Raw genomic sequence first — 21,969 nt, 5'->3', positions numbered from 1 at the left:
ATTTCCAGCACATGATCTGAACACTGTCAGGTCTAATGAGTTTTCAGCTCCAGACAGAAAAGGCCAATATACAGGCAATGATGGAGAAATCCCAGTGGACTGCAAAGAAGGGATGCTTCATATTCACATCATTAGAGTTTCTAAATCTTCATGTATTTTCTAGTTATGCAAAAGCAACAGTAGCAGTGCTGTGAGTCATTTATCAGCACCCATGTATTTTAAATGAATCTCTAATAAGCATGTACTAATATGGCACAGCAGAATTACATAAAGTAGTAGAGACTTGAAAAACCAGGGTCCTCGCTGTCTTGAGCAATGTCATTATCATTATTATAGAGATGCTCTCCAAAAAGTAGAGCATTCAAACAGCAAGTGATTTTCCCCCCAGGCACTCTCTGCTTCGCCTCTGTGCTACAGACATGGCGTTAACCCACTGCGAGCTGCTGTGCCTGGCTTCCCATGGACTGCAGCCCCTCTGTGCCCACCTTCCCATGGACTGCAGCCCCTCTGTGCCCACCTTCCCATGGGCTGCAGCCCCTCTGTGCCCACCTTCACATGGACTGCAGCCCCTGTGTGCCCACCTTCCCATGGGCTGCAGCCCCTCTGTGCCCACCTTCCCATGGGCTGCAGCCCCTCTGTGCCCACCTTCCCATGGGCTGCAGCCCCTCTGTGCCCACCTTCCCATGGGCTGCAGCCCCTCTCGCTACCTGGCCCTCAGAACCCACATCCCTGCTCTTACAGAGGGTGACTGCTGGGTGGTAAGCTGGAAAGCCTAAACCACAAACACTAGAGCTGATGGATAAATGCCATCTGTTATTGAAGACAATGGAGAGACTTATTCAAATATTTGTTACTAAGTGTTAACTGAAAGCTTTGCTAACTCCTGGCTTGCCTGCTGAAATTAGTAAAATGGTTCAGCCACCTTAAGCCCAGCACCATTCAAATGCTTCCTTTCCAAAGAGTGGATGATGGATGAGCTGTTAATTTGAGTTCCTGTAAGGATACATTTTCCTCTCCAATCTATAGGCCTAAAGACATTAAATCACTTCATGGAAAACCATTTCTTTTGCAATTATGTCACATTTGATTTCCTGTTGCCTTTAAAACTGCCTGTTGGCCATGTGGCAGAAAGGAGGTTCAAGAGATTAAACGAACCCCACAAGCAGACCATCTATCATCCATGCAGTGGAGAGGCTCTGATCTCTCTGCACGCATACATTTACCTTTTAATATTTGCACATGCTCCCACCTCTATCAACCAGGGGAAGAGAGAAAAAATATATGGGTGAATAAAATTTTCACACCTTCTGTGTTGAAAAATAGTTAAACTACAGTACTTTTTGTGATTAACCACTGCCACATTTCGTATCTCAGATCAGTAAACTCATCTTTGAAGCCACCACTGTTCTGTGATGTTCTATTCTTTAAAGCCCATAAATACAATCACACTTCAATATTTTTGTCAGGAATTTGTTATGATGACTGTGTTGTTTTGCTTGATGTCAAGAACACAGAAAGCTCCAAACTGCTAATCATAGTTTTATCCTAAGGCAAAACCAAAGCATTTGTATGAATGCTGTGCTAGAAACAAGTCCTTCATCTTCACTAGCAAAATAAATTTTGAAATTAAAAATCAAAGAGTTTAACTACAGATGAAACCCTTAGTGCTGTGTGACAGAGTTCACAATGGTGTTTTTAATAGCCTCTAATGATTATCTCAATATAGTTTGATTGCACAGAATGCATAAAAGTCGCATGGCAGCTATGGGTGGATAACCCAAGGCTTTTCCTTACCTAAACTGCTTGCTCATGGAATTTATTTCCCTCGCGTCTTCACACAACCTTATCAACAGAGGAAAGCAATGAGCTCTTTAACTTATAACAGGGTGTAACATACTGGTGCTTCTGAACACATTACAGTCATAATTCCTCACTCTCTCCTGAGGCTCTGGGATGGAGCTGTGCTCCTCCTTGGCTGCCTGACTGGCATTGGCCTCGTCTGCCACAATCAGAGACATCTGAATGGAGAATCCTCCCTGCATGCTGCCAGCTGGAGGGGGCAAATGGCACTTGGCTCTTTCGAGCCCACTGGTGCCACCATAGCCCCTCCTCACAAAGCCCAACACAAGGCTCTACCAAACAGGAGGGGAGGTCTGAGTTACCCCATGTGCTTTTAGCTGAGTGTATTTCAAAATCCTTTTGATGGGTTAAAGGAATGTTTTCTTTTAATTTCAATAGAATTTGAAGTTCATTTGTTCTTCCATTGTTCTTTCAGATAAATGTTCATTTTCTGTTTTGGTGCTAATCTGCCTGGTGTTTTTTTCTTTGCTTTCAAACTAATTGTTTTCTATGTTGTCTTTAGTTTTTTACCAGCTAAACAACTTTGTACTTAAATTTCTTTTCAAGAGATATCTCAACAGTCCTGTTCCCACTTACACTTTTTCTGATAGCTGTCTGCATGTCAAAGCACCTCTCCTCAGTATGGGCAACCAGAAATGCAAAGCCTCTTGCCACCATCTCGTGCTTTTCTATCTGTCCCTGATGAACTATTCTGATTTGATGAAACCAAGAAGAGACTAAAATGGGGAACATCTTAAGTGGCCATCCTTAGCATGACTTCCTGTGTCTTAAAAATGGTAGGTTTATGTATAATTTATGTATAGACAAAGTTCAGAAAGGACTCACATGTGAACCCGGTTTGCAAAGAATCACTTTTCGAGGAAACTGATGAACCAACTGTAAGAGCTGGGACAACCATCATGCCCAAAGGATCTTCGGCCTTTCTACTGAAATTCCTAACAGATCTGGCAATTAATTGCATTTCCAGGAGGAAAAATCAGGAACTGACTTCAAGGCAGCAAGTCATTCCACCTGAGGCATGGGAGAGCCATTCAGTAGCTGAGTTATTTGGATGGGGTCATCCTTAAACTTGTGCTGAGAAATATACAAAGAAAAATTTCTACAATAAAATAACATTAATTTGAGATCTTATTTTCTCCTGAATTTAGTTAACAATGATTAACTACACAAGTTCTCAGTGAAGTGTACTAGCAGGTCAGCTGTGTTTGTCAATGATCAAACATACACTTGGCAAGCTGTTTTGCAGAACCCTCTTAACAGAGATATCTCCTATCAATTAAAAGAAATCACCATAAATTCAAAGGCAATTTATATTTCTAAATGTCTACAAATATGTTCTGCTTCTGCTGAAGTTCAAATATAGCCAAGTTCAGACAAGAATCACTAATTGGTTGTAAAGGTCATGCCTTTTGAATATATGCATATTGGAGGTGAAATGTATTAGAGTGTAGTATTATACTTAGGCTCAGTGCTGAATTTGGATTAAATGGTATTATATTGATTTGATAAGTTGTTCAGATATGCTGATACTTTAATTGAATGTATTATAAAATGTTAATTCTACCAGATATGCCCTTAAAAGTAGCTTAGGGATTTGAAACTTCTTTCTTATACAGGCCTTCACCAACCTTCAAGAAAGAGAAAGAAGAATTTTGGAGACCTTAATCTATGTGTTAATAAATATCACAGGAGAGGTTCTTTCTTTTCCTTTTCAATATGGATGAGTGCCCTTTGAAAGCTAAAAGGGAATTGATGTAATCTATTGATTGCCATTTAAATGCCTTTATAAGCTAATTAGTGCAAAATGTAAGATGTTTCTGAGCAGAAACAAGCAACAACCATGAGAATACAGGAAGGTTCTTCTGAATCTTAGATATACTGGGAGGACAAACACCCTTATGCAGAGAATCACCAACTGAGGAGTGTAAATAGTGTCTGCTGTGAAACTGTAACAACATACCAGCTCTGGCTGGAATTGTGAGAGCAGTGTTGGCACTGTGAGAGCAGTGATGGCACTGTGAGAGCAGCAATGGTGTATCCAGCTTAACCCCCATGGCTGGGAGATCGTCTGCCTGGGAGGCACTGTGATGTTTAAGGAAACTGCCAAGACTGGAAAATAGGTCATGAGCTGGAGTCTGCCCAGGTCTGAAGTCGCTCAAAGTCATTATCATCTGTCCATCTGAATTGAGAGGTTCATATCAGTCCAGTTTCAGGTATTCACACTGTAAAAAGAACCTTCGAAAGTGATCCTGTTTGGAAATGGGGCTGGCAGAAGGCAGCCATGGCCCGGAGGTTCTAAAGGAGCTCCTTCTAGCACAAGCAGACCAGACGGTGGGGATCTGAAGCTCACTTACATGTCCTCCCTTCATGGTGCATCAGGAAGCAATTTTTCTTTTCTACTGTCAGTCTGGCACCTTCCACTGGCCAACAGCAGCCATTAAGATCAGTATCTGATTAGTACCTTTGAGATACATTTTAGCCTTACAGCTCTAGAAAGAGATATACCCATACATACTTACCCATTCTTAAAGGGATCTTGGAGAGATTGTCCTGAACCTCTTGTGTGAAGCCATGGCCCAGCTATAAACCAAGTTACTCCTTTCTCACTGAGTAAATGATCATGAGCCCCTCAGCTAACTGATGTTTGAACTAGCAAAATGCTGGGGGCAAATGGGTGGAAGATATTCCCCTTACACAGGGGATAAGCATCACCCTGCACTCAGGAGAACTCATGGCTTTATCCAACTCAGAGCACTGTCACTCCCACTGATGCCTCTGGATGCCAAGGGAGAACAAATCCCCTAAAATAGAGAGAGGTGCCATCTGTGCTGCAGGACCTCGGAAAGCAAGAGTCCTCTAAGTTATTTCAAGTTTCAGCCACCTTTACCATCTTATTAAGTAACTAATAAAGACTGTACAATGAAGTATTTATGTGAACACAAGCATTTATTCTAAGGCAAAGCTCTTGCCCTTTTCAAATCAACTGAAGAAGACTCTAATTACAACACTTTCATGGATGCATCACTCTATTCAAATTAATTACTCTGCAAAAGTTAATACAACTGAAATGATGTTGTGTGCCTTGAGAATGCCAAAGAGAGAGAAGCACACTTAGAGCTCATTCTTCTTCCCACTTGGCCCATACAGCCTTGCTCCACACTGCTGGGGCTCTGCTCTCGTCCATCCCCATCCGACTCCTGTCTTGGCCTGATGGAGCTGGCAGCTCCTGACAGATCAGCTCATTTACAACCCTGCTTTTCCCAGCACCAGCAGAGAGACACAGCTCATCTCAAGATTATTAGCAGAACAACAAAGCATTCACACATTCACCAGACTTTGTATCCTTTCACATGAAACATTCATTCCCTTGATCTTTCCAGGAGAAGGGGTTTCCTTGTTGTGTCAAACTATTAAGGAAATGAAGGAACATCCCCATACAATCCCTCTTTCTATATGAACAGTAACAAGTCAGTCAAAGAAGGCATTTTCCCCCTAAGATCAGTATAGTGACAATAAACAGCACCAATATTTCTGAACAAGTTGTGCTAGTTTAATTTTGCTGTAGAGATAATACTGCCTTGGGTTGATAATTAAGCAGAATAAAAATTTTTATACACTAACGTCACCCTTACAAGGTCATTGTTCATCTCACAGGATTTTAACACAATCAGAAGCTGTTGTAATGTACCTGCTACCAGAGATAATTAAGAACCACTGAATATCTCTTTTAATATAAGGACATTACAAGCAGACTGCAAAACCTTCATAAAATACCTTTGCATTCCCTTTCAGGTTTACATCAGATGTCTGTGTACATATATGTGTGTGTGCAGTCATGTATTGAAATGTTAAGTAAATTCAAGGAGCTCTGAGTATTTCTCCAAAGAGCATTCAGTATTTCATCAGCCTACAGCAGCAAGGGGTTTTTTGTCTCCCTCCTCCCTCCTGCTTGCACCTGGCCAGTATCCATGACAAGCAGTAATTAGTCCTGCAGCACTGACCACCCTTCTATACAATAAAATGTTGGTTTGGATGGCATCTGATTGGCAGTGCTGAGAGAGAACCAAGAGCTCCCTGAAAGGCCTGAGTATTCCAGTTCACCCTTGGAAAGAAATAAGAGCTTTCAGAGACATAAAAGTGGACTGAGATCATACTTAGTGTTCCTAATGCCTCTCACCAAACCCTCTGCAGTTCAGCCTGTGGCTTGGCAAGAGGAGAAAGAAAGATGACCTTAAATAAAAGTGTGCACCTGTCCCTACCCCCAAATGTTGCAAACCCTGCATCTCCCTAACCAAGGTGAAAAACGACCAGAGTTCTGGGGTACAAGATTTTTGCCTGGCTGTCAGATACAGCCAGGGCCAGACATTGGCGAGCAATGGAGACACAACAACGGCAGCAATCAATGCTCCACCAGGAATGAGCAGCAGCACAGGCCTCCCATCCCCCTTCATTCTGGCAAGTGAGCACCGACGTCGGATGGCATTACTGCCTGCCAGCTGGGCACGCACAGCAAGTAGGTCAAGAGCATCACTCCTTGCAAGAGTTTTCACCACTAAATATTGTGCCAACGACTGCATTATTGCTCGTCAGACCAAAGCTCTGAAACTGGTGTTACAAAACCTTTCCTGTAACAGCAGAAGTCGGGTTATCCATTTTGAGATGCTTCAGGTTAAGCAAAACCACCCATTTCTGATACAATGCCTTTTGATATTAAAATCTGCACTCAGGTCTGTCCTGATTGCACAACGCAGCTTTCACCAGGACGACTATTACAGCTGGGTAAAATCAAACAACTGAAACCCATAAATTAGGCACTTAAAGGAGATTTAACAGACTTACTCTAAAGAATTCTTTGGTTGAGCCTGAATCCAAAGTGCCATAGGCTATTTCAGTTTGTTTAGCCAGGTCCTCTGCACTCTCTATGGGTGAAACCATCCTTTCCACCGTAAGGAAGGCAGCGAGATTAGCAGTGTAGGAAGAGATAATGATGAGAGTGAAGAACCACCAGACTCCTCCAACAATTCGCCCTGAGAGAGATCTATGGAAAAACACATATCATTAAATTGCTTTGAAGACAATCCTTGATTTTTTTCTTTCTTCACTGAAGAGAAATTCACATGCACAACCCTTTTGCCCAGATCTTCCAGATATCTGTGAACAGATGGACTGTGAGCTAGCTACTGATAACCTTTCTCAGGAGTGAAACATCAATGCACACCTAGTCTTATCTAGTGCAACTCTTTTTGTAGTCCTTCAGGGAAAACAAGAGAAAATTCATTTGAGGAGAGGAACAAGCTCTCCTGACTTCTACAAATCCTTTGTTGGAGAAGGCTTTTGCCAGAAGATTTTTGTTGTCTCTGTGTGCCCAGCCTTTCCCTGTACTGGATATGCTGGAATATGCCAGCATCATGTCCCTTTGCCCAGCTTGGAGGACACAAATGCATCTTTTACTGCATCCACTCCCAAAATGTAACATCCAGTAAACTGTAAAAAGGAATCTGAGTAAATATGCAAAAGAATGTACCAAAAATGATCCAGTATCCTTCTCTCATTGCAGCCTATCAGGAAGTACAAATTGAATCTGCAGGCTGGTTTGGTTTATGTTTTATGCTAATTAAAATTTGCATGTTGCACTGTTCCAAGTCAAGCATATCCCTGCTTTATAAGCACCAGAGCAACAGATAAGGAAACAGAAAAAAACCTGTGTTTAGTTTTTGTTGCAGTCTTTGGTTTTTGTTTTATAAAAAAGGGATTCCACAAGGACTCAAGAAAAAGCTTATTTGCAAACACATAATTACAAAATGCCTAATGGTCAGCAGGTCTGGACCCTGTCAGCAAGAGCTCTTGGTGCTTTACAGCAATTTAAGATCAGCCTCAAAGTATTTGATCTGGGCTGAAGGATGGCAGTGACACATCACTCAGCTGGGTGGGGCATTTCATTGCCATGTACATTGCTTGTTCTTCAAATACAGCATGATGACCAACAAACATGTGAAGTGCTGAGACAAAGCTATTTCATGTTTTCCCTTAGCTCTACTGATACCAATGGAGGAAGAATCAATCCCAGATACATCTGTGGAACCTGGGTGCTGTACTCCTCAGTTTGTGTGAAGAGAAGAAATAGAAAACTCTTACCTGTTTATTTGTTTCCTTCAAGCCCCTCAGTGCCATCCCCAGACAGTGGGTACAAGTTGTCCTACCAACAGATGGAGATAGGCAAAAACCAAAAATCTCATGATGTGCCCCCACCCCACCCACACAGGGGGCTTTGCTGGTAAAGTGCCCAGTCTTGGCCAGCGCCTGAGATTGCCTGAGCCATTAAAAAAATGCCATTAAATTATTCAGAAAATAAAAATAAAGAAAAAACTTATCCATCCAACATTACAGATCATAACAAATTAAAATATTACCAACACAATAAAAACAGAGAGCTCAATCTGGAATATGTGAGAGGAATGTGGAGAAAGGTGAAGCACCACTGCCCTCTACTCTAGTCTGCCCAAGGAGCTAAAGCAGCAGCTCCCACTGAGAAGGCAGATGAAGGCTGGTTCCTCAGAGTAGGCACACATCCACCAGATCACCCACAAGTGGAGGAGGCCTCCCTGCCTTTCTTGAGGGTCTCCCAAGAGGATAAAAGGCTTCCAAGTTTCAGCTTGGGCTGCGCAGCCATTGTGCTCACTAACACAATGCTACTGAGTTGCTGCAAAGGGAATTTTCAGCAATATAAATACAGAACAGTGCCTTAAGTCAAGGAATCTATCTACCTTACTCTACATTCTTTGTAGATATCATGTGAGTTGGATTTTACAGATGGCTGCAGGCCGTTTTGGCCAGCTTCCTCAACAGGTAGGGTCTTGGTTTTAGCTATCTGGTAAAGCTTGATACCCTCATACTTGGGCTGACACAATTTTCTCCAACTATAAATCAGCACCTGCTGAATTTGTCACAAAGGAGTTCCTTTGGAGCCAGCGGAGAAAAAGAGAAGAGCCTGACACCCTCAGAAAGAGATTTATCTCACTTGCTGTAGTGTGGGATAAATCTAAAGTTGTCCATCTGTCTCATGACTTCAGAGGGAACCAAGATGCCTCACTAAAAACGACAGTCTATTGCTTTCAGACGGCTACGTCAGGTGAAATTCATCCTTCTTTAGTTCCTTTTTTCACTACACACTTTCCATCCTCAGAGAAGACCTGGAGTTGAACTTCTCCTCCCTGCAGTGATGTGGACAATTTCAGAGCCAGACTGAGGAGGAGTTTGGCTAGCAGGTTCAGCAGATGAAACATCTACTTCCCTACAACAGGACAAGCTTTATCTGGAGTTTCCAGGTTCCCCAGGCCCTCTTGCTTTAAGGTAAGCGATCTTGAAATAGGAAGATGAAAAAAAGACTTATCAGAGTGTTCTGATAAATTCAGTGGAAGCATTGGGAATAAAACAGCTATGTGTTCATTTTCCCTACAGTTTCCCATAGGAAATGTCTTACTTGCATTGGTAGCTGCCCCTTCTGTTGGTATGACAGATGGGTTGCTAGGATGGAGATGTACAGAAGACAAGTGTTTTCCAAACCAGTCAAACCTCAAGCTCCCATTGCTGCAACAATAAAAGGTTTGTGCCAGGCTGCATGTTCAGACACCATCCTACACACTGAGAAAGGTAAAAATACCTCTCCCCAGAGGTCTGGCAACCTGCATGAATTAAGTCAGACAGATACAGGACAAAGACCACCTGAGAGGCAGGAGAAGATGGGAATGGGGGGAATCCCTTGACAAAAAAGGCACTTGCCCAAGGGTCTTACGTGAAAGAGAGGGGTCTTGCTAGATGCAGGCTATGGCTGCTCTCAGAAGAGTTGAAGTCACTTCAAAGAAAACTGGATGTCACTAGAGTTGCTTCTTCCAGAGTCTTCCAAGGAGCACAGAAAGAAGGATTAAACAGCAGCTACTACCGAGCAGTCTGGGCTGACATAGCTTGGTGTCACTTGGTGTCACAGGATGACGCAAAAGAAAAATCAAATAAACCATAAAGTTGACACTGAAGAAAAGACAGATAGACAGAGAGTTGAAGAACAAGAACATGGACAAGCATGGCCTGGCAGCCTCCTTGACCAAAGAGCCCCAGTTCTCCCCGTCCATCTGCTCAAATGAAGACTCCTTATACCCACTGCAGGGGCTGGTGTAGAGGGATGCAGGAGAAAAAGGGTTAGTACAAGTATACCAGGCTGGTAATCAGAGTGCCTGTTTGGTTTATATTGTGACCCACAAAAACATTTTTCTATTACTCAGACAATAATTATAGAAAACTCAGTCAGAGCTTTTAATACTAGCACCACTTTTTCTGATGTAAGCCATACCTGTCCACATGTGCAATAATTTAATTAAAAACAATCAATTAATGCTTTAGCTAATATAGTTTTCCAAATCACCTCAATTTGTATGACATTATTTTAAAGTGAATTACAGTGCTAACAAATGAGAGCAGCAACACAGATCAGGAACAACAGGATTATAACTCAATTGTCAAAACAAAGTCAGATGGAGTTTTCAAAAGCAAGTAAACAGGAAGAGTGCATACCTTGAGAGGAAATTTAAAAGGAAGCATGGAGTCAAATGAGAGCAAATTAGTAACAAGAGAAAAAAACAAATAAACATTCAAATTCACATTCAGTTTCCAGGAGAATAACACATAAAATACATTCAAACAAAACTTCATTTATCAAAATCGCTTGGATTTTGTTTCTGCTCAAGGCCATAAAAGGTATTTGATTTCCTGTATTACAGATACATAACAAGCTTCTCACACTACTCCATTTTTAATTGGGCTGTTTGTATCGATGTAAGATGGTTGTTATGCTGACAAAGAACCCTGAACACCTGTCCTAGTGTGAAGCCCCTCGATGTCCTGAGCACACCTGGGCTGGTACCCCCAACCTCTGGGCCCAGCCTTTTGCTTGCACGCCCAGCCAGCCCTTGGCCTCGGAGACACAACAGGCAGACACAGCATCTGAAGCACTGGCTTGAGATGCTCCATCATAGGAATGGCAGTGGGAGTTTCAAGAATGTCAGGTTACCCTCTCATTGCTGGTGTGAAAGTCCCACAAAGTCATTCCCATGGCCTTTAATAGGAGTCTCTTGAGATTTCTGCTGTGAAAGCAGGGACCTAGAAATACACCCTCTAAATGACCAACCTCTTGACATAGTTTTTAATAACCCCTCTGTCTTTTTCCATCAGAAATTAATTAATCTAGCCTCTTTGTTCTACATGAGTAAAGAGCAAAATGAAAATACATGCTCTCATAGAGATTTCAAAGACACTTTTGCTCATATCAGTGTTACAAATTTGACTGTTTTTTCCTGATTCCATTTGCTGTACACATCTTACATAAAAGCAAGTTTAATAATCTACTTTTGATGCCTCAAAAGTGAATTTTCAATGCTTTAGCTCACTCTGCAGAAAACAGAGCAACCTTTGATAGCAGAACAAAACTGCTGAAATAAATGTTGATTATATCAAGGCATGCACTAACTCTCAGCCTTTGGCTGCTCTCTGAATCTGTTTAGACGACTCCTATTAAATAGAGAGAGGAGAGTATAGGGATATATCCTCTGGAATATCCACACAGCATACTCACCGAGGACAGATCTAACTAGTCATTAGATGTCACAGCTGTTCCACACAAAGGCAGCTGAAAGAGCCTTTATCAGCAAGTACAAAAGTGATCTCTCCAGACTGCTTGTCGGCATCTCTCTACGAGTGCTGTACGCTCTCATATAAGAAATTTATTCAGACAAAACTCACAATGGAAGAATGAAGCCCATTTTAGTGGTAATAAAATAGTATGAAACATTCATATAGTCAATGTATTGTGAATGGTGTAACCTTGCAAAGATACAGATTAAGAATGGAATACTTGGGAATAGTCCCTTCTACGGAAAAGGAATTTGACATTTTAATCAACCTAAATCAACATATCAGTCAAAGGAACAGTGTTTCTGGAATTTAAACCAAGGTATTAAATTTCTCTTTTTTTTCCATAACAATGCACGTAACTGACTGGAATGTTAAAATGGAAGACATCAAAATAACTGGCCCTCTTCAAATGAAGGCCATATATTAATACTGAGTTAATAGCTTCTGACGGACAGATAAAATAAATAGATGCACTGCTGTCTTCCTCCTTTTTTTTGTAGGTATTTCCAAGGCACTTATTGTGGTTTTATTGAAAAAAAACCAGTGTGTTCCACTTGTTATATAAGGTAAATGGCTGACCATGCCAAAGAGTCACATGAGAGCTTCCCAAAAATCCTATGCATTCTATTTAACTGTCAATAAGCAGATCTAGTGGAAACAGTGTGATGCCTGCAGCTTTCCATGTGATGTCCCAGTGCTTATTTCCCGGTCCTTGATATTGGGCACACACATGGTCAACAGCAATTTAAATGTTATGACTACTCATCCCCTTTAACAGCAAGCAGTGGGGCAAAGTGTCAATGAAGATTTGAGGCATAAGGCAGAATCAGGGAATGCAAACAGGGGAAGGGAGCCAACAGCTGTCAGTGCACAGGGAGGCAGCACATTCAGACACCAGGAACTGGGGAAACTAATGCAAATTTATAGGATGATCATTGCACTCTAACAGGCAAAATCATGATCCTTCCCAAAAATCTTCATAGAAATCTTGTCATTTGCTTCAGTGAGGCAACTCAAGACTCCTAATGCTGTATGGACCAGGAAAATCTGGCACCTTTTCAATGATTCAGATATTAAAAAAGGCAACCTGGAGAACAAGTTGCATTTTGAACGTCAGCACTTAGGGAAAAGATCTCTCTCTTCCTCTAAATAACAACCTTGTTAAATGGAAAACTGTATTCTGTTTGTCTTCACATGTGTTTTTAATGAATAAAATAGCTGGAAACTGGTTATTAAATTATTGTCATACAAAACAAAATTATTGTTCTATCACTAAGAAACTAGATAATTTTACTGCTTATAACAAGCATATCACCAAAGTATTTTAACAGTGTAAATGCAGAAATATGATAGATGTTACTAAAAAATATCTGTGGCATGAATTGTTCAATTAGAGAGAGCTTCACTATTTTCATTTAGTATTTAAAATACTTCTATAAAAAGAAATATAATTCTACAATAGTTAGTAACAGTGCTCTCTGTTAAATTCGTACTAATATCATTCATACTTTATTACATCCTTATCCAGAAAGAACATCTTCACGAATAAGAAAAGTCTTTATGGAAACTGGCAATGCTTATTAGACCATATTGACTATGAACAGAGGGACAACAGATTAGACTGGACTGAAATAACAGTGCACAGAGAGGACAGTAGCACAGTACATCTGGAGACATGAACATGAGCAAAATGGTGGTAAGCAGAAGGATGAAGAAGAAGTTCAAGAAGAACAAAACTGGAGAAATTAGGCTCAAAAGAAAGTAAACAGACTAGTAGGAGCCTTGATGGGAATGGAGATGCTTTAAAGTGCTGTTGCATGTGACTTTTAAAATAAATCTTATTTTGCAAAGCAGAATGTGCTATATGCACCAAGGAGATGACCGCAAAATGAGATATGCAGCAAAAACACGGTAGCGCTCCAAGCATTGCTGAAAACAGAAAACCCTATGCATTTTACAGCCTCAACATGGTGAATATAAGTTTGGCAGAAATGCATAAACGGCATTATAAGCAATGCTACTTACTCTGGAGGCGAATGTTAGCAAGCATGGTGGCTTGATGAGGATGCTGAATATTGAATGGAAATATCAAAATAAAAAATTTGGAATTAAAAAGAAATTTGAGAAAGTAACATATATGCACCATGGCATCAGAAAATGACCATAAAATGCAAAAAGGTGATGGAGTGATATGGAACAAACCTTGGAGAAATATCGCATCCTTGCTGCATAAAGGCACCCAGGGAAAACCAAAGGCTGTTAAATATTCCAAACTCATTTGGAGGGTCAGGAGGATTCTGAGGGTCACGTGGTTCTTCAGTGTTGTCTTCCAAGTGCCACTCATAAGGACTGAATCTGCTGACTAGGAAAAGAACTACGCTGACGCCAATGTAAGCAAAGACTATACACATCCAAATTTCATAAGCCAAAGGATCCAGGAAAGAGAATACGCCCGGCTTAGATTTCTGAGGCTTCTTGATCATGATGGAGATGCCCAGGCTCATAAAGGGTTTGGAAAAGTCTATGACTTCTTCTCGTACCAATGTTATGGTGAGGGGAGCAACAGCTATATCTGCTCTCTGAAAAGGGAAAACAAACCCAAGTTAGTTACAAGTCAGACACAACAGAATCATAATCTAGAGTCTCAGGCTAATGAATCAGATGATAAATTACAAGAGTGAGTGGAAATAAATTCTTTGCAGGCTATTTTGCAGTCACTGAAGTTAAGGACTACATGATATTAACAAAAAATTATTAACAAGAAAAATTACAATCAAATCTGTGCAAGGGGCTCATGACAGCAGCAGATACTTGTATTAAGTTAAAACAGATGAATAAACACTATGCAAACTGGACAGTGAGATGGTAACCAACACAATGTCATTTTCTTGTAATGGTCTGTAACCACTCATTTGTCTTGAAGACTTTGGTCAAATTCTGTGTTTGCTATGTTTTAATTCTCTATTTTCCATTCTTTCAGCAAATTTTCTTGCCTTACTGATTAGTCCAGGATCTTTAAAAGGAACCCATGAGAAATAATCAGTCACTGAATTTCAGCTGCACTTGGGTGCTACTACTTGTATGGTCCTTTAAAACTCCAGTAAGGGACAGAAGATAGTAAGTACTGGGGGGATAGAAATCAGATAGACCCTTTCTGTGGCCACTGAAGAACAGTTAACACAGATTTCTGAATCCCTGAGGAGCAAATAGCCTGGATAATCTGAGGAGAATGCAGTGTCATGTATGCCCTCCTGTCTTAGAGACCTTGGCTCTACAGGCCTGTAAAAGACTGCTCTGGGGCTGTGTCACCTGGAAGCACAATTGCATTTATTGCATCATTCATTGTTCACCTGTGTGCTGGTGAAAGAATACCCTTCCCTTCAATCTATACATCCTTGCATAGGTAGGAAGGCATATAAAAACAAATGACTTAGTTTCCTGATTAAAATTTCAGAATAGATTTCCAACATATTTAACTGCACCTGTATTCCTATGCTACAAAGATTCAAGTCATGATACTTAGATTCCCTAGCCTTGATCCAGCCAAGTACTCAAGCAGGTGTCAGTGTTTGTCTGAGAGTGGAATGGAATGCAAAAAAAGGGTTCTTTTAATTTGAAGACTGTTATGAGAGTCTACATACATACAGTATTTTAAACAGTCAAACTACTCATGTTATTGATATTTTTAAAGAAGGTCTTTCATTGGTAATTAAGAATTTCAGAAAGAAAAAATGGTTCTTGGGGAAACCTTCATTCATCATTGCCTAAACCACTATGCATCTTTTAAATCAGATTTTCTTCCCCTCTAGTAACCAGGCATCTCTTTCTGGTGGAAAAATAAAGCCTGATTAAATGGAAGTTTGAATAAAAGTTAAAGGGAAATGTTAATAAGATAGGATTAAAATCTGTGCCATAAAGTAATTGAACATGCCTTTATGTAAATCTGATGGTGATATACGTGACTGTCATTACTGTCTGGTTTGCTCCTCCTCCTAGCTATTGGTTTGGGTTTTACATTTGATAAGCAGAAACAGCAAAGGCTTCTCGTACAACTGATCAGAGCATCGTGGGCTTGGTGCCTGCTGGTGCTTGGCAGCACTGTGCAGCCATCCTGGAGTACTGCTCAGGGTTTGCAGACCAAGGCCAGTGACAGCCTCGTCAGGTGAGGGCTGGCCCTCCCCACAGCTGCCTCTCTCTGCAGGGCACCCATGCACACACAGCCTCAAGGTTTGCTCCAGCCACCCAAGAGCTCTCTAAAGTTCACACTGGCATGTGCAGCTACAAGGTATGTGCACAAGTTCACTGCTTGGAATAATCTGATAAAACCATGCCTGTGCATGTAAGGAAGCCACTCGGAAATCATGGCCCTGGGTGCCCCTTCTGACAGCCCTGCTCAGCCCCTTTTGACACTCATGTGTACTGGGACACTGCCTTTACCCTTGAGTGGCTGTTCCTCAAGGAGAAAACTTCAGCTGATTTGTGGTCACTTACTGCAAAAATCGAGCTGAACATCGCTTGAATATAAAAACTGACTGCGTTTGGATGCCTGGATGTTTACTGGCTTTGCAGATGAATGTGTTCATCACCTAAGGAATGGAGAGACTGGAGGGGATGATATGGGTAGAGTAAGGTAACATCTTCAGAAGGTGTTGGAACTTGTTCACTGAGGAATTTTCCCAAAACATATATTTCTCTTATAGCTGCTGCTTGTTGAGCTCCTGTTAAATACTAGATGTCTGCAGTCAGGGTGAGATTCACACAGAATATCAGTTCTAAATGTAGTCAGAGTCCACAGCCAGCTGGAAGACTAAGCACTTTGACCATGCTGCTGTACTTCCTATTGAGCTAATGAGGTACTTACAAATTAATCCTTATTAGAGCAAGCTTAATGGATCAGGACCCCTGTGGAGACTTAGCAATGGCTCCATGTGAAGTGAAGCTGAGGTGGGAGGCAGGTGCTTTCCCACCGGGCACTTTTGCACATGGACTGCCAGCCTTGGAACACCCCGTCAAGGGAGGGGAAGGCAGCTTCAGTTGTAAGAGCATTTGATTTCTGGAGCATTTTCATGGACTTGGAGAATTTTAATTCTTCTAAAGTGGTATTTTAATTGCCAAAGTAGACATGGTGGAACTTTTCATAAGTGCTGATGCAGCATGCAATAAGGTCTGTATCTCCTTCACGTGCAACTGAACTCATGCAGGATGTTCCTATGGGAGGATGAAGCTGATGCTGAAGCACAGACAAATCACTTATTAAAGCCCTGATTGTTACCATGTTCATATCATACAGTACATATTTCTTTGTAAATAATTTTGAACTGCATTTTAATATTAAATGGGATACAAATACTAATTTTCTGATACATTTCAGTCTTCATGCTCTCCTACCATCCCCACAAAAGGCATTCACTGTATTGGAAACACCAAAACCCACCCTCATTGGTTAGTGAACATGGCAGCAAATGGTTTCTGCAGAGGGAACAAGCATGGGCTCACACACAGAGTCTTGGGAAACCAGGGCACTGAGAGTGGACCAGCTACAATCCAACCAAGCCTGGTTGCTCACCACTTCCCTGAATATTAGCTGCACTAGGGAGGTTAAAAAACAGTTCTCTCTTTGCTTATTTATTTAGAGATACAGTATTTGAAATGGAGAGCTTATGGAGAGCTCTAAGCACCCTAAAGGATCATTAATAACTGCAGCACTGTTGAGAATTTCTCTCCCTGTTATGGCTGCAGATAAGCAGAACCCATACAAATTGAGCTCGATTAAAAAGAACACAGCCACGAACATGCCCTTCTTCGTACAGAACTGGAGAGGGGTTTAAGAACCTCAACAACTGAGCTTTGCTAATCACTCATGACTAATGGTGTTTCAAACATCATCTTCACTGCATTTGAGCTGGGCAAGAAATGTCATGCATTCCTCTGAGGCTTGTTCTGTCTTTGCCTACTAGTGTGGGAGGGATGGATTTAGAGAGGACAGGCAGCACAGAGGCGCTGCCCACTCTGCTCAAAGATGACCCCAGGGAGCTGCAAACCTCCAGACTCTTATGGGGAGGGAGAAAAAAATAGCAAATGGAAATATCCTTCTACATGGAGAATGAAAAATGATACGATGTTCCACCTCTGTAATTCAAAAGGAGGGATGGGATTCTTCTGCTTACAGACCTTCTGATAACTCTCCCAAATTCAAATCTGTGCACTAGAGACAGTGAGAGATCTGGCCTATACTCCTGCCTGCACATGCTTTGGGTCATTCCTGCTTGCAGAACTGAATACCTCCTTTGCCCAAGGGATACTCTTCAAGAAGTGGGTCTGGACTGCAGGCACTTTGTTTGATGGGAAGCCAGGCATCATCCCAGCTCTGTGCAGACTGAAACAGAGGGACAGTGACTGACTTCCATTGGCAGCCAAACCTCTGGGCACCCCGAAAGTCCTGAATGCAGGAACACAGGGGCACCAGAAGAGACTGCGCTGCAATGGTGACTTGTCTCTGAGCATGTTTTAACACTTCTAGTGCAGTCTGAGGTTTCCAGGTACCAGAAAAGCAACACATTGCCTGTGGTATTGGCTGGTAAGAACTACCTTTGTAAAGGCAGCCCAATACACCCGAGGATATTCAGGGTGTGTTGAGAGGCTGAGTCACGGGGGCAATGTGGTTTTAACACATTAGCTCACACTTATTTAAAGCCAACAGGTCATAGCTGACTGGCAACATGCTGCACTGAAGTCTTAATATGCCCTAGCTGAGCAATGTGAAAAGGTATTAAGGTGTTAAAACAGCAGTTGTCCCTGTCTGCCACAGTTCGTCAAAGTTAAGTCCATTTGTGATTTCTGTGGATGCCCACAGCTCATCCTGACACACTCCTGCCATTCACAGATGGAGACATAACGGGTACATCTGTTTTTGGGGCTGTGGACATACGTGTGCTTCCTCTGCCTGTGCTTGGACCCAGGTCAGCCAAAGCCCGGGACCATGGCAGTGTGGCTCTGTGCCAGGGCTGTGACCCTGTCCCCCATCAAAGCTCAGCCTGGCCAGGGACCCCACATCTGTCCATATGTGCAGGATGAGGGTCTGTCTGAGCTGCAGGGCAGCAGCATCACACAGCTGCCTTTGGGGACCTGGGCTTCCCCTCTGTAGAAACCTGGAGTGAGGAGCAAAGAACAAGCTTCACCCACTCATGGCACAGTCGGGCTCTGCCACAGACTGAGCATGTGGGAGGTTTTAAGGAAAAGTAGGAATCAAATTAGTCTGCCTCTCTGCTATGATTCAAAGGGTGTATATGCCATCTTTAGTATTTCTACATGCTGCTGGTAGAGCCAGAGAGGCCAGCCCCACACGAGGCTGGTTAGTCTGCTAAAAGCAGGGAGATGTGTCAGCAGTCCCACTCTGACAGACTGTGGAGGCTTCTGTGTTGTGGGGACCGCCTGTCCTTTACATCCCTGCTTCATTCCTTTGTGCTCTTTTACATATTGAGAGGTCTTTATAGAGGCTTGTTTTAACCTGAGGAGAGTTTTAAAGGCTGTAAGGTCTGGCTGCTCTTTTCATTCCCGAAGCATTTGTAGTTACAATTAGGATCTATGTTAAAACTACTGTCAATTAGCCTCAGCGCTGTGAAAAGCATCAGGCCCGGCGAGGGATGGCTTCCCCTGGCTGAACAGGGAAGAACAGCAGCCTGCTTTAAAAGGGGAAGAAGAAATAAAAGCCTACAGAAAGAGGCTGACCCCACAGAAGAGAAAAGACGACTGTCTAGTGCTCAGCAGCTGGTGGGTACAAAGCCCCGAGCACAGGGGTCGAGGGAGGTGCTGCTGCTCCTCAGCCCCAGCCGAGGACACTCTAGGTCACTGCAGGACAGCACTTGCCTTGCTGGATTGCTCTGCTGGTTAGATTTAAATAGTGATTCAATCTCCTAGACTGAGAATGATTTAGCTACTTCCCTTCTAAAATGCCCAGGAAAAAAGCTCTACCTATTTTCTATTTTTATTCTGCTGAAAATTTCCACTATTCTTTGAAAATTTTTCTTAGTTTAAAAAAAAAACAACCCAGTGCTTGAATGGGTATCTGGTAGGATGAAGAGTTTTATTTTGACGTCATCAGAGTGAAAGAGCGAAATTAAGGGTCTTTTTTCAGCCTGAACTGACACTTCTTTATTTATGAAAAACCAAATACATTTCCTTTCATGACAAATTTCATTCTTATTATTAATTAGTATTATAATTATCATTACTACTACTATAACTACTATCATTAACACTTAAAAATTGCTAACAAACCACAGAGATCTGTTATTTCCTCTCCAACAAGACTGCTGGGTTCACCTGCCTGAAGCAAAGGAGTTTGGGAATCTCAGGCAGAATTCCCTGCCTCTGGGGCTGCAATCCCTCTGCAACCAGGTGCATAGGTACAGCCCCATGCAAAGCCACAAGGAAAGGCCCAAGGGGGAGAGCTGAGATTGTTCTTGATTTCAGGGACCTTACAGTACAGCAGATTTTTATGCCCTCCAACCAGACCTGATGTGATATGAGACAGGGCAGAGAATTTCTAATGGGAAGCATTTCAGTGTGTAAATGGCAATGTGTAAGTCTTGGGACCACTCCAGTTGGCTTAGCTAATGCTGACCTCCAGAGTCTTACACTGGATCCAGGGCTGTGCCACACTCCAGACCTGCAGCACTCGACACATCACCCCTGCAGCTTCGGGTACAGCTCAGGGCAGACTGAGGCCCCTCCCCTCCCATGCAGGGGTCTGGAGGCTGCCTTTTCTCCCCTCACTACGTGCTGCCTGCATTCCATAGGAAGTGAGAGCAATAGTAACTAAACTGGCACAACCCAAACATTAAATACAGTTAATTATGCTTTTAACATTAAAATGACAAGCCATTCATTTCCTATGACTGTCGTAAGAGCAATTTTAGAAAAGAGTTGCATGCATGGGGCTATGCAAAAAAGGGCTCAGTATTCAAAAAGCTGGCTGAGATGCCCCAGCAGTGCCAAGTGGTGGCAAGGAGGCTGCTGGGTCAGGAATATGCTGTATTTGACACATGACTAGTCACTGGTTATCACTTGAGACAAATGCAATCTAAAGGATTGTGCTTCTGCCACAGCTCAGCTCAGCTGCTGGATAACTGGTACCAAAACCAATCAGGCCCCTTTTATCCTACCAAGTCTATCTTCCATAGATGCTAACGAAGGTGCTTAAAAATCTAATCTGCCTCTTATCTTCCCAAAATGGAATCCAGAGGAGTCAAACTGGAGTCACTTTGCTGACAAGATTCACAGGGGCATTACATTAACATAGTTTTAGTTCCCTAATAGAGTTTTAAGCCAGTGAGAGATAAAGGAAAAGCAGCATGTAAATGAGGCGCTTGCTCCAAATAATTAACACTTCTAGAGCACTTCTCATCTTCAAAGAGCTTAGTGCACATCCTTGTGAGTGTGGTACACAGCCCCCTCTCAATGGATGGAGAAAAAGGCCAAGGGTATTTCACAATGTTTACAAATAGAGCTGGGAAAAGGTCTGGAGGGCTGGGGAGGTTTGTACTCAGAGTTCAGGGGCTGGTTTCCCTGCTTACAGAAAGCCAGGTGGATTTCCATGCAGCTTGCAAGCTCAGTTCAGCTGGACAGTTTGGGGAGCTGGCTCAGCAGTGCAGGGCTGGAAGCATTAACCTAGGTCGGCACTCAAGCCTCATGGGACACATCTGACCTTTGAATAATTGAGCATTTCAGTGGAGAGGCTTCAGTAACAGAGCTCACAGCATGAGTACAGGAACTGTTGGGGGTCAGGGAGGAAAACATTCCTCAATTTTTCATTAATGAGAAAACACAGATGAAAACTGTGCTCAGAATACAAAGGAACTGACCTTTTTGCAGGGGAAAATGAGAATGGTGGGGTGTTTTTCGGGCTGTTTTAAGGAATGGTCTGTGGTGCATGCAGGGCCAGTTTTGCTGGTGTGGAAAGGTCACAAGTATGGTTAGGGCTAAGTTTGATGCTAAGGAGGCAGAACTCTCTGAGTTAGGCTGGTCCCAAGAGGCTGTGGAAAAGGCAGCTGCAGCCAACCTGCTTATCACACATTGTTTTGGGTTGGAAAGGACCTTGAAAGATCATTTAGTTCAATCTCCCTCCTGTAAGCAGGACATCTTCCACTAGATTAGGGTGTTTAGAGCCCTGTTCAGCCTGACCTTCAATGTTTCCAGGGATGGGACATCATTGCCTCTCTGTGCAACCTGGGCCAGGTCCTCAGCACCCTCACGATTAAGAATTTCTTCCTAATATCTGATCTGAATCTACCCTCTTTCAGTTTAAGGCCATTCCCCCTTATCATTACATGACCCTCTAAAACATCCCCCTCCATCTATCTTGTAGCCCCTTTAGGTACTGGAAGGTGCTCTAAGGTTCTTTGGAGCCTTCACTGCATCAAGCTGAAG

The 21,969-nt window shown here is 42.4% G+C and overlaps 1 protein-coding gene across 10 annotated transcripts in view; it reads right to left on the bottom strand.

The window, feature by feature from the left end:
- Positions 1–21,969, bottom strand: part of GRIA3 (glutamate ionotropic receptor AMPA type subunit 3) — a 146,320-nt gene that overhangs the window by 29,131 nt on the left and 95,220 nt on the right. For all 10 annotated transcript variants that reach the window (XR_001403837.2, XR_015806779.1, XR_015806780.1 and 7 more), the window contains 2 exons: positions 13,744–14,120; positions 6,700–6,898 (listed from right to left, as the gene is read on the bottom strand). Coding sequence is in view for 7 of the 10 variants with exons in the window: in XM_014886405.2 (XP_014741891.1) it covers positions 6,700–6,898; positions 13,744–14,120 (576 nt within the window). In the remaining 3 variants the exon portion in view is untranslated. The remainder of the gene's footprint in view (positions 1–6,699; positions 6,899–13,743; positions 14,121–21,969) is intronic.

The sequence above is a fragment of the Sturnus vulgaris genome, chromosome 14 (assembly GCF_052056855.1).
Source record: "Sturnus vulgaris isolate bStuVul1 chromosome 14, bStuVul1.hap1, whole genome shotgun sequence".
NCBI classification, from domain to species: Eukaryota; Metazoa; Chordata; class Aves; order Passeriformes; family Sturnidae; genus Sturnus; species Sturnus vulgaris.
This window is presented reverse-complemented; position numbering and strand designations above follow the sequence as displayed.